The 13,916-nt window shown below is 35.0% G+C and overlaps 1 protein-coding gene across 2 annotated transcripts; it reads right to left on the reverse strand.

Moving 5' to 3' along the window:
* Nucleotides 1–143: 143 nt before the first annotated feature.
* Nucleotides 144–13,015, reverse strand: TRAT1 (T cell receptor associated transmembrane adaptor 1). 2 transcript variants are annotated; one of them, XM_080571554.1, is made up of 7 exons: nt 12,435–13,015; nt 11,528–11,707; nt 7,786–7,899; nt 6,105–6,141; nt 4,127–4,188; nt 3,518–3,576; nt 144–2,309 (listed from the first exon to the last, which is right to left on the reverse strand). In XM_080571554.1, the coding sequence occupies exons 3-7, from the start codon at nt 7,889–7,891 to the stop codon at nt 2,049–2,051; spliced, it is 525 nt and encodes a 174-aa protein (XP_080427680.1). In that variant the 5' UTR covers nt 7,892–7,899; nt 11,528–11,707; nt 12,435–13,015; the 3' UTR covers nt 144–2,048. The 2 variants fall into 2 exon arrangements, with proteins under 2 accessions (XP_080427680.1, XP_080427679.1); XM_080571553.1 differs by lacking the exon at nt 11,528–11,707 and having other exon boundaries at nt 12,435–13,013.
* Nucleotides 13,016–13,916: the final 901 nt, after the last annotated feature.

Here is a 13,916-nt window from a genome sequence, read left to right on the forward strand (position 1 = left end):
CTGAGAGAAAATTAGGAAATAGCAACCCTTGTACAAAGTTTACACAAATTGTACTAACTGAAAATAATAGCATTCCTTTTTTCATGTATGTCTTGGAAAAACAACGACAAACAGCTCCATGGGATTCTCCTTATATACTGGAGAGGCTGTTTAAGAAAGCTTTCACTTCTGATTGGTTCACAGATCTGAGTATTGCATCTGATTGGTGTCAGTTAAATTGAAATATTTTACATATCATTAATGCTACTCAAACTATTTTGATATATGAAGCTATGCAAAAACTTGTAAATACCTAGTTTATTCTTTCTTACTTTGCCCCTGCTAAAAAAAAAAAAGGTACTCTTTCCAACCTGATCAAATTAAGATAGTACTTCGTGCTCTGTTTTGCTGTTTAGCTTTGGATTTTGGATTTGACTTCTGTTTTTTTTCCCCTTCTTGGGATTTCAGTTAGGGTCATCATTTAATATGATGCTCCATTGAAGTGGTGATGTGCATGTGTTTGTTTTTAATTGATTCTTCACAAGTATTTATTCCTGTTTCTCCAGTGTTAATGTGGTCAGTGGCCATGATAACAGTCAGTTTAATGCTACTGAGTCTGCCTTGTTTCTGGGATCTAATTGTCAAACATATTGATTTGATCTCTGCACATAAAAGTTCATGCTAACACAAGACACTGAGCAGCTTGGTCTACAGGGTCATTCATTTTGGTCTAACATAGAAGTTAAGGCATGTTAGAGAGATTTGTTAACTAAGCTAAACTAAATGTGGGCCAGACTGTCAAGGCATTCTTACATTTGTTCTTCTTCATAAATTTGTTGCATCTCTAGACAGAGGCAGCCACTTCTGCTTTTTTCAGAGGTGTTGGCTCTTTGTACTATAGGTTGTTTGTTTTTTGTAACTGCTTTTGAGGCTGCTGTCTCCTTCAGGACCTGAGATGCTGTCAGGTCTCCAAATGTCCTTGAGCATTTCAAGCTCCTCGGCACTGTGCTCTGCATAGATTTTTAAAGGCACTAATATCTTTTTTTTTTTTTGAGAAGGCAGAACTTTCTGACACCTAGAGGCAGGCGTGGTACATCAGCATGTCTTGTTTTTTGCTACTACTATATAATGGCTCCCAGAATGTGCTACAAAAAGAAATCCTCACTATAAAATCTTACCATCTTATGAGTGCAACCAGTATGTAAATAACTTAGGAAATAAAAATCTTTCTACTTAAAAAATAAAAAATAAATGATAAAATGCACTGTAACACCCAGTAGGAATTTAAATATCAAATATAATTTTAGAAGGAAAAAATCCTCTACAGGAGATTTATTGGTACAGATCATTTGTCAATATCTTATTCTTGAATAAGGATGAATAAAACACTGTTAGTAGAGGAACGAAGATTTGAGGTGTATGTTGATATTGCTCACAGAAGGAAAATAAAGATATATAGGAGTTTTGTTAAATCTTCCTAGATGTACAGGTACTACTTAAAACAAGTTGTTAAATTATTCTCCAATTAGCTTTAAGTATATTCCTTTAACACCGTAGGCTACTGACAGTTGGGAAGTACACAATGTTGAACAGCAGATCAGTGTTTAATTGGGAAAACAACTAAATCCTTAAGTGTACTTGTGCAAAACACCATTTCTTTCCAAAAGTATTGTGAAAACCTATATAGAAGAACAGTCGTACTGTGCAGCAGTTCTTACACACAAATGAGTAGGTCTTTTGTGACTGTTTGAAGGTTGATGGTTGTTTTAAACAAAGGTTTAATTTTTACTTGAATACCATGTGAATGCTGTGATACTGCTCCTACAATTCCCTTTCAAAACTTCTTCAGGAGGACAGGTCCTTTAAAATGCCAGTTTGGACCTATAGTTATTTCTTGCTTAGTCCGTAGATTTGCTTGGAAGACAATCTGGAACATTTCACTTACCTGTTTTACACCTATGTTTGGTATGTCAGTTTGACAGGATACAATCTTTAATCATTCACCGTTCCTTCAGAACATCCAAAGCAGATCTCACTTTGTGATTGCATATTTGGTTCATGAAGCTACTTCAGATGTTCTCTCCATTTGATGTATGAATCAAACCCATTAGTCTTATGGGATCATCATGAATGGCTTCTATGTTTACAGTATTTTCAGCAGCCAGCTGATCACTGTTGAGGTAAATGCTAACTTTTGAAGTGATAATGGTGGGTTTGGATGATCTTTCTTCATCCTCTGCTGAAGGGTCTTTTTTTCTCCTTGGTTTTCTGCGTTTTCCCTTGACACTGTGATCAAGTGAGGCATAACACATCTGATGGTCAGGCTCCACCTGGAAGGAAATTCACTTTGCATTTAACATTCAGTACTCATGCTTGATTTAAAATTACGTCTAAGGCTTTCAGTATGTCTGTATTGTTATTTGGGAGGGGCTGAAGCTTACACAAACTAGCTGTAAATGAACTAATTGAAAGTACAAATGATTAAGCTATGGCAGCACAGAAAACAGACCAACATAACCTAGTGGTAAATGACTCATGTTCTTGGAATAATGGCAGTAAGTAAATAAATAATTAAGGTATTATTCCCTCTATGGGAATAAGGATAGCTTATATAATCAGCCCAAGTTCTTTGCGATGCAAGGCATTGTTTGATCTGCTTTTCTTCCCCCATTTGATCTATTAGAACAGCATTGTTCGCGACCGGTTTTTGCAGGCTTTGTGCGGAAAACAGACGATGGGCGATTCTTTGTTCTATATCTCATCTGATTTCAAGTGCAAAATGTATGTTGTGTGTGTGTATCCACTGCTACTCTCTATACATTTTTGAAGTAAAATTGTTAAGTGCTTTTGGCATTGGAATTTTCATAGACGATTCTGTTTCTGTGAAGTTTATGTTAACAGATCTTTAGATAAGAAAGCATGTTTCTTCCCCCTGGAAGTATCCTGAGAGAGAGAGGCTGGAAATAACTCCTTATGAAATACGTGGAAATCAATTCAAAAAATTGATACTAGGAATGCTTCAATTACAGACAAATTTCAATAGAAGCTTGTATGCTTTTAGGTATCCAAGTAACAACAAGATAAAAATCAATAGAAAATCAGTTGTCTTTCATTTGTTAAGGCATAGATTTTTGTGCTGGGCAGGAGAGAGTTAGTCAAACTCATGATTACCATGTGATGCAACTTATGTTTTCATTTGGTTGATGTCCAAAACAAATACAATTCTTCATACAAACCATGGCAGTAGATGCATGCTTAATTGAGCCTGATCTGCATGCCTGTGACTGAGCTTTATTATGCCATATGGCTAGAAATGAGCAGTCCATAATTCTGCTGCTTCCTTTATTAATGGCCTAGACTGAACTAAGTGTCAAGTCTGTGCTTAAATTTCCTGATGAACTGAAACACTCAAGCATGGTAACTTTTGTGATGAGCAGTGTAAGAATTTGAGTTACTTATTGTCATGGGATTACCACAAAAACTCTGAGACAGACCACATTACCCTAATTCAGATATCCAAATTTAAAATTGAAGATACCTGTAGTTGGTTAACTGGCACTTGGGGCTGGGACTTCATCTGCTCGTAACAACATTCCTCTATAATTTACCAAAGTAGAAAAATGTTATTAAAGACATCTTACTGAGGATTAAAAAATCCAGTTAACAAATCCCCCTGGCAGAAGTAACCCCACCCCTTTACTCCCACCAATTTACTTTGATAGAAGCTTCACTTGTTTTGAAGTGACACACAAGTCTCTCCCTCTTACTCTGCTTACAGAGTAGCTTAGAAATTCAGGCACAGGCACTCTAAAATGGAAAATAATGTTCTATTCATGTGGATGATAAGCTTCTTGTTATGCACTAAAGGGACATAGTTTTAGACTGCTAGAACATCTTCAGCTGGGGATAACTTCACATACCAAAATATTCATCAGTAGAGGTGATCTATTCAGTAGATGACCTGGTCTTGTAAACGGTGCAGTACATTAGTTTGCTGTTCTACCCCAAGTAGGTATTACTACAGCAATTTAAAAAGGAAAGGATTCCCAAGTTTTCTGAGAAACACAGAATGTGTCAGTCATCTTGCTTTTAACTTCACATTTCTCATAGCCACCGAATAGACACATGTTTTTAAAGTGAAGCTTACCTAAAATTTCCTGACTGAGATTGCCATAAACTGGGTCATCTTCTGTGTAATGGTCATCATAGCTAGAATGGGAATGGAAAGATATTTTAAAATCACATAATAAGCTTTATTTAAGACCCCACTATTCTGCTTTGAACATTTTACACAAATATACAGTAAAAGATTGTATATGACCTAAAAAACAACACGAAGAATATCTGGGGGAATGGGAGGTAATAACACTGGATTTGCAGGAGGGGAAGAGAAGGCACTGTCAATATTCTGAAGATAAATTTATCATCTAGCCAAGGATTGAATTCTTCTTTCCTGTAACTTAAGTATGTATAAAGGTAATCTCAAGACTACTAAGCTACTGGTTGATGGAGTTCTGAAAATATTAATGATCTCTTAGTGAGATAACTGTGGAAAGTGGCCCAAAAAGGACTTCATGGGTAAGTGTAACCAACTTCTTGCTTTATTGGCTCACATACCATATAATCTTTTGAGAACTACATCAAACTTTTCTAATCCTGCTACTCATATTTATAGTGATTGCTGTAATAAGGAACCTTCTACCACCAAAATAAATTTGTTCACTGTCGAGTTACATGCCTTCACTCTCAAGCTAAACTCCTTTAACCTACAGAAACGCGCTCCCTTTCAGATGACAACTTCATGTGCAGAGGTAGCTTAATCCTTCTGAACCTCCACTTTGCAAGCTAAATTTGACAAGTCTGGGGGAAGCTGGTGAAGGTCAAAGAGGCCCAATGTAGTAGTGTGGCACAACAGGAGTGCACCTTTAGAGTCAAAAAAAAAATGTTGCTAAGGAATAGATAAAGCTGTATGTGGTTGGGAAGGAGGGCTAAATTCTATTTAGCTCGAGCCTGGTTCGATTCACTGAAATCCAATTAACAACTGGAGTATGAGGTACAATCCTGGAGCATGGCTCCTAGTTTGGTTCCATCTGGAGGGAACTCTGTTCACATCCTCCAAGACCGCTTTGCAATACAGGCTAAAGAACTAAATGGTGCTTTTGGGGAGGATGTTCTTTAAAAAGTGCACTCATGATTAAACTAAAATTCTTATGTCAATGCACCTAGACAAGACCAAAACAAAGTTCAGCTTTGGATATTTAATGGTATTCTGTATTCCATTACCTGGTGTTTCTTGAAAATGTTTTTAAGCATGTTTGTAAAAATGAGAATCATTAGAGTGAAGCACTGTGTGATCCTGTTCCCATTACATCCTTATACTGTGACTTGTAAAGAGGATGTAGTAATGCAAACTTAGACTGCTTTTTTCAGTGGTATAATCAGCTGAACAGACAGTAACAAACGGAGGGACTTCCCAATTTCAAGTAAGCACGTCATTGAGGATTGGTTTGGAGAGAAGGACAACAGCTTTTGTATTTTTGTTTCAAGGGCCTCTTATATTTGTGTTGAGGTGAAACTCCTTCCATCTCTGTTTTCTAAAGTAATTTCATTAATATAGTATAAACTGGGGAGAGATCAGGAGCTGTCCAGCAGCTGGAACCAGTGCAAGCAGACTGTTTTAGGGCTTTTGAACACAGTGTGCAAAAGGAGGTTATGAAAAGTAAATACACACGAGTTACTGCTCCACAAGTATTAAATATCAGACTATAATTTCTCATTATTTTCTGAGAGTTCTCTTTAATTATAATAGATTCATTGAATTTGAGTGATAAATAGTGTTTTGGCTCAATATCTTGTACTTCCTTCCATAAATAAAATAACCATATCAACATGCAGTTATTTATTGTTGATAAAATGACTGGAGTACATCTCTCCTGTGTGAAATTATTTCCCTCCCTCCTTCATAGAACTTTTTTTTTTTTTTCATAACTCTCCTGCTCTCCAGTAGTTCCAGGCAGGTCATGTGAGATAATGGATTTTCCCCTGTGTCACCCCTCTAAAGCCATCTATCATAATTTATTGCTTACTTTGCCCTTCTCAGAAAGAAACTTTTTATCCACTCTTACCTTGGACTGTTGTCTTCGTAGTCTTTATACATTTTAGCTAGAAAATTTGTTTTAAAAAAAAAAAAAAGTGAAAGAAAATGAAATGTGTTATTTAAGGGTGCTTCAGATAATTGTCCTAACCGAAATGCTTCTGATTTCACTGTATAGAAGTAAGTCTTCCAGGCTCTATTTTGTTACACAACATATATGTGTATTAAATATAATCCCTTCTCCCAAAAATGTATTGTAACATATGGGATTCATTTCTTGTTTCCTCTTCCTTCTGCTTCTAACATATCTTTTTCTATGCCTAGGGAGGTGCATCGTGTTTATATTAGAAGATGAAGGGTTCATTTTTTTACTAGTTCCATTGCTTCCATCTCTGAAAGAGAGATATCCTGTGATCCACAGACAAAGAAACTGAAGCAGAGAGGCAATAGCCACAAAGAGATTTATTGCTAGTGCTTGATTAATAACTCTGGAATGCCTGACTTTCTATCTTGTGCTCCAGGACTCCAGACTTTACCATGGTAAGGCTTTGATACCAGAACACTGTAGCATCAGCCAATCTGACTGCAGCCTTGCTCAAGGTTAGTTTTGTAAATGACTGTGATTTTTCACCGTATAAATATCTGCCTAATAACACTAAAAGTCAAGATAAAACAAAGAAGCAACACCCTCCTCCCCCTCCCAAAACACTCCAACATCTCTTTTAATAGCCTGTAGTCATACCAATTCTCTTATTCTTGGTGATTTCAATTTATAAGCAATAACCTTCTGCTTATGTGGATTACGTATGTGTGTAAGCCTTTAAAGTAGTTTGATCTAACAGTGTTTGCCCATTCATATTCATACAGCACAAGGTACAATTTTCCCTGTGTAAAGACAGGTTTTCCTGAAGGGTTGCAGTAGGATTGTACAACTGATTATAGAATTATATGCAGAAGATTGGTTGGACTGTCTTAGTCAATCACATTAAAAAAAAAAAAAAAAAGTTAATTTTAACTGAAAACAGAGTATGACTGTAGTCATCCTCTAAAAAAATAAATGAGTTCCTTATTGTCAGTGACACATTGGTTTGAGAGAGAATCCCATGATGAAAAGCAAGTTTTTTTGTTTGTTTTCAAAACAAACTGATTAAGCTGATTAATTATGAAATATTAATATTAAATCTTAATATCAATATTAATCTAATTAATTATGAAAGCCAAAATTCAAATAAGCATTTGGGAATTTGGGGAGGATCAAATTTTCTCAAATGTATTTTATGTTAGTACAGCTACTTAAAATCATTTTTAAATTAAGGTACAGTTATAATATAAATAAGTAACATGAAATGTACTCCTAAAGAAAAAAAAAAAAGCAATTAATGACTTTAAAAGTACACTATAAAAATAAAACATTAACCAGAAATAAGTTCTTCACCCTGTACATTTTCTGTTGATTTGTCATCAGAGGACAGATTTGGATAGTGGTTTTTAGCAGTGGGTTGGACAGGTAATAATCACTCTGTAATCTTACCTGATTCTTCTAAAAATTTTAAAAGTTACACCCTCACAGCTAGAATCATTCTTGCCAAAGAATAACTTTAAGACTCAAAAGTATAAATCTTTTGGCTTGACATCTCCCAGAAATGATAGCTTTCTCTGCAGGTGCTTTTAAACAGTCAAATTCCTTTCCTTACAGAGACAACATTACTTACTTTCTTGCTTCTTTTTCATATAGTGTGAAATATTCAGTATCAATGAAACAATCAGAGCCAGACTCAGAAAGGCCAAAACTCCCCAGACAGAAGGGTGGCATTCCATTTCTGTAACTGAAGGAAAATCATTTTATATTATGTATTGTCTAACAATTACACTGTATTCTTTGTGTTTGGTTGATTTTTGCTTTCTGTAATTCAAGCCTTTTTATTGTTTATTCTGTGGCAGCCATTGCTCTATGAGCTATATAATTAATATCAAAACCAGATGCTAAATAACAAGAAAACGTTCATAAACTGTTAACAGAGCTGTGGTTTCATAGCAAATCAACCAAAGGCTGGGCTACTAGTTTGCCTGTAAAATGGAGTAAAAATCACACATTGCTTAAAAAAAAAAAAAAAAAAAAAACTCAATGAATAGCTTTGAAAGTGTTTTTCTAATTGTCTTTAAAAAAAAAAAAAAAAAGGTAGCTGGAGCAGAGGTTAGATGACACTGGCAGCATGAGATTCAGTCAGGTCCGTAATATTCCTATTTGGTTTTGATATAGCTGGATTCCTTCAGGGGCTTAATGTTTTGTTTACTTTTTAAAGGAAAGCTGAGTAAAGGAATGCATCACTATACATTCACATGTTGCAGGGGCACCAATGCATTTACTCCTATTGAGAAGACAGAGCTTTGTTCCTTGGCTCACTGACTCCAGCTCACCTTAGAAAATGCCCCTTCTGGTTTTTGTTCCCTAATTACACTAGTGTTGAAAGACTCTTTTAGTTTTGTTTAATTCCAATCCACAGATGTTCTTACGATGATTAAACAAGATAAGATAATCCTTGTTAGTGAGAAATTGTCACGTAGACTTCTATGTAGCACTTTTCCTTCCTGATCTGGACTCTCTCTTTTTTAAAGGAACAAAGCAGAGCAAATAATCTGTAAATTCCTGACAGCTTTGTAACTGTTTATTCCACATAGTCCTTCCAGTGGCCATTTATCCATCCTTTCAAACTAAATATCCAATTTCCATTCCTTTCTTTTCTCCTAGTTTAGTTCTAGAAAAGTTATTTGAGGGCTCTCCATTACTGCAATAACACGTCATGTTGAGAGGCACTTTTTTGCAATGAGCTACGTGAATGAGACATTCATTACAAGAGACAAAACACCATGATATAACGCTATGTTATTCCCATTTTCCAGAGGAGGAATTAAGAAAAATGGAGATCTCACCTTGAGAAGAGGTAATAACATCAAGAGTAACCAGCGTTTGGAACCGGGTTACTGTACAATGAGTCACTATAAAAAATTTGCATCCTGTGCAACCTGCCCAAAACTACAAGAAGTCTATGCCAAAGACAGGAAATTTTAAGTCTCAATGTAGTCCAACTCTAAATAATAATAATCATCCTTCCTTCTTCTTCTGTCCTATCTTTTGTGAAGTGATTGCCTTCCATTTTTCTTATGTTCATTTATTAATGCTTTTCCTAAGACTGTATTTTGTCCAGCGAGCAAAAACAGTATTGTGGCCTGAGAGAAGGGCACGTGTACCTGTGATAGAAACAAAAACCCTGTGATTCATTGGAATAAAAACAGGGAGTAGATATCAAATATACAACTTGGATCTGAGTTTCTACCTTTTTCTAGGTATTGAAGGCTATAATTTATTGGTCTGTTTTAGGAGTTCTCTTTTTCCATGGTGTTTCCAGAGAAAAAGGAGAATTCTTAATTAATGTGGAAGAGGTAACCAAATTTTTGTGGACAAGCTTTTTTTCATATTTCAACTTCTGAGTTATATTTGAATCGCTGACTGGAAAATGGTTGATGTTGGAAAAAAAGTTGTTTTCCATTTCAGTTTCAAGTTTAAGATCTACAGTATTTGGGCAATTCCACTTCTCTAGAACTTCTGAAATACTCTAACAAAACAACTTTTATTTCTAATAAAATGTACCAATGTTTTAAATTTTACAAGCTACAGGTCTTTCTTATACTTAGTTTAGAAACTTGCATAGGTTTGGGGAAAGGTAGAAAACAACAGTTTCATTTATCATTATTTAATTTATTTTAAAGTTGATTTCCCAAAATGTCAATTTAAACATCTGCTTGTATTTCAGTAGAATATGTGACTTTACCTATATACATACACAAACATGTATGTGATGTAAATGTCTTTTTTATTTTTTTCTCTTACCTTTGCAATATGAGCTACTTGTTTTTCAGACAACCCTATTTATATTTCAGAAATAAAATCAATTTTCAGTTACCCCATAAAACCATAGTAAAGGCCTTGATCAGACACACAGGAGTGCCTCTGTGTTTGGACTATGGTTTTCTAATGTCAGTTTCAAGTTAATCTTAATTTTCAAGTACAAAATACAAGAGATTTTTTTTTATATCTCAGATTTACAGATATACAACTCCCAGCTGTCCCCCAGCTGTTCTTTTACTACATTTATATTTGTTGCCAATATGCTAGCTATTTACATTTATAATTGCATTATTCAAATATTTACTACTTTGACAACTGCAGTGGTAGAAGGAAAGCTAATACTTGTTTGAAGAACAGTTTGTCTCCTCAGATAACTACGCTGCTCTCTCTTTATGTTATGATAGCAGATGCAATATGTGACAGCTAACTGGTTGTGCTAAAGAAAAAAAGTAAGGCAAGTGCGGGTGGAGACTGAGAGATAGACAGCAAGAGATGTTTAATTATAGTTTAGAGTGTTCTGAAATAGTTTTATTCCATTCTCTAATTTTAATTCTAAATCATCTATTGTCAAATGTAGCAAAACTAGATTTACCATTCTGAAATTACATATTTATTCTTAAGAACCCTTAGAACAGTGTTCGGAACATTTCCACTCAATTACCTTCAAACTGATTAAAAAAAAAAAAAAAATTATATCTTTGGGAAAAATGTCCTAAGGAAAAAATAGGCCCCTACGGACAGTACACTATTATTCTAATAGGATAAGCCTAATTTCCATCAGAGTTTTCTGCAATAGTCTAAGCCTAAGAGCAATAGTCACTTGCTCATACTGAAGCTGTTCTTAAAGCACTGTGCTCCGCTGTGAAAGAAAAGAGTTCATCGTATAGCCAAAGGTTTCATGAGGGCAACAATTCTAGTTTTAATTCAGGAGAACCTGGGAGGTGGGTACTACATTTAATCATTTGGGAGGTGGTACTTGGGAGGTGGTACTACATTTAATCATTACAAAGATGCCAGTATTTCAAATACCTTATACCAGAATCTCTCTAGTATTATTGGTACATTCTTATTCTGCTGTTCTTTCATTCTAGTTTGGAAACAGCATCAAACTGGATGTCCATCCAAGCAGAGTATCTGCCTCAGGTAATTGTTTACTCCATCTGGATGATTTATTTATTTATTTCTACTTTTGTGACTTTAGGGATGGGGTTACCCAAATCTTTATAGTAAATTCACACAACAAAATACAGGGAAAAAAAAACTATTTCCAAAGACAGTTATTTTTGCTTTTTCTCCCTTTTAAATCTCTTGATGACTGTCTGCACCAACAAATACAGGACACGGGAATAAATAAACATTTGTTGACTTTTTCCTAGGTTTGCAGAGTCCCTTCTACTGTAATAAGGGTGGGGATAACAGACAAAAAAGAACAGACAAAATTGAAACACCCTAGCCTTTCCTGGGTGAATTCTGCAATTACTGCAACTTGAAGGAATTAACATAATCATTCTTTCCTACTATCCTATCGTACATCCTATCCTACTTACCTTTTGGTGGAACAGACCAGATTCAGCAATTTGGGGCTAGAAATAGATGTGTTTTCTCCTAGCAGCGTATGTATAAATAGTAGAAGTATTAAGCTCTGTTCCTTCCTGTTCTAATGTATTTTATTCAGAGAATTTGTCACAAAGGGTAACAGGAGTATATCATCCTTCTACTGTACTTTCCTACAAAAAAGGAACAAGAGGTGGGGAATATAGATACCTATCTAGCAAGAGCTGTCTTGCCATCTATTGTATCAACTCATTATTCATGTTAGCAGATTAATTACTTTGATCACTACCAAATTTTAGAAGATAAGCTGGAGCACAAAATAGTTTGTTTCTCATTGTTTCTGTCTGTAAATTTGTCAAAGATTAAACAAAATTATTTTTTCCCTCTCCTATTAAATGGTGAGGTAAATAATATTCTGTACCAATGACCCCTGCCAAAAAGAAACCCATTAAAAGACTGATAAATGTTAAATTAACATTAATAATGCTTCCACCTGTGTGAGCTTTTAAGACAGGATTAATTCTCCGGAAAGGATTCGTTAAGATGCAATTAATTAATGCATAACTAATTGCTTTGTAAGATACCAACTTCATACTTCAGAAGGAAAGAAGCACACTATAAAATAAGAAGTCCTATGCTCAGTAAATATTTTAAGAATAAAATTGATGTCAATGCTTAGTCTTCATTAACAAACCTTAGTGCTTTTGCCCACTTAGCTGAAGATTAATGAAGGTTTAAGCTGTTGACGATGACTCAGCCTCATCATTATGTTTATATGTTCTTAATAATTTAACTTCAGCACAAAGGGCAACCTTCTTGAAGGACTGGTAATCAACTGAAGTATGTTTCTACTGTTCATTTTTTTTTCCAAATTTATAATACTGAAAAGACACGACTCACCTGGTTTTGTTGTTTTTAGGAATACACCCCGTCTCTTTATCCAACAGGAAAACAAGTTATGTTATGTTGGCAGACCTTGGATGTGCTTTTATTTCAGATCTGACAGCATAAATCTATCTCCAGAGTTGCCATCAGTCTTAAAAGTCTCTAGTCTTTTCTTCCCCTGCATTCTTACAGACAGGAAATGTGGTTCAGGCTTTTACAACTTTACTAGCAAACTGACAGTCTCCTTGAGTGTACGCCTCTGAGAGGGAATAAAATATTCATATGTGCACTTGCATACAATAACCACCTGTCTTGCCACAGAAGAGCATGTACGGAGCATGTACAGGACTATTAGTTCAATTTTATGTGATAAAAACCTACTATGGTAATATTTATATGAGACCCATACTGTAAGGCTTCCTGTTTGTGCTACGTTGAATTCAACAAAAGTATTTTGGATGCCTGTTAAACTCAATTACAGAAATATTTTACATAGGAGTGCTATTTGACTCTTTCCTTCTTGAGGTTTCTAAACCAAGTCTGGAAGTCCGTCGCCGAGAGAGCCTACAGTTTAGCCAGTAAGACAACACAGAGGCATGATGCAGAAATTACACCACTGCCAGATTTGGAAGGTCAGGTTAAGATATCGTAATATGCTCCCTCTGTTCTTTAATGTCTGTGAATCTGAGCTTACAACTCAAAACAGTTGTGGAAAAAGAGGGTAAATCAGCATGTGTCTTACTGTGTGTGTTTTGTCCTTTTTTTTTTTTTTAATTTAGCAAAACATGCCTGTGTTTGGCTAGAAAAGACATGTTATTCTCAGAATTGCAGTAGCTTCTTCCAGAGGAAGCTTGCATGTAGATCACTGTTGAAGAGGCTGTCTTTTAACTTTTTGAGGGTTTGTGTGCTTTTTTGTTTGTTTGTTTTCAGAGCAAATGGTTTTATCTCCAATTACGCATAATGTAGAAGTAGGAAGCGTTGGTTAAGAAAAAAAGGTGAATTACATGACTGTTTGTCTTTTTGGAATACATAAATTGAAAATGTCCTCACTATAATCTAAGGAGCAATGTAAAATGTTTGTCTTTGAGAAAGGCTCTTATAGGAGGAAACAATCTTGGCAGTATAAGTTTATTTGGGGTGTTATTACTTCAGGATATTATTTTTATATTAACTGCCTTAGATTAATGCTTAAGAAATAATTTACTGGTTTAGCATCTTCTTTGAATGTGCAGGTGCAGGTTAGTCTTATTTAATATGACATACTCTTCCATTTGAATCCAAAGGCAAATAAGACTCTTAACTACTCACAGCTTTATCAGAATGAGGTGCATTGATTATGAGACATTAATATAGAAATAATTAAAAAGTTTTTTGAGTTTATAATTATCTTGATGAAAAATTGCATGAAAAATGACATTTTTAAATGGTTATAGCTTTGGTGTTTGCCAGCAACTGAGTTTAGACACCTTACTTATAAATGTCAGTAGAATCAAAATT

The sequence above is a fragment of the Anser brachyrhynchus genome (genome assembly GCF_964034855.1).
Source record: "Anser brachyrhynchus genome assembly, chromosome: 1".
NCBI lineage: Eukaryota > Metazoa > Chordata > Aves > Anseriformes > Anatidae > Anser > Anser brachyrhynchus.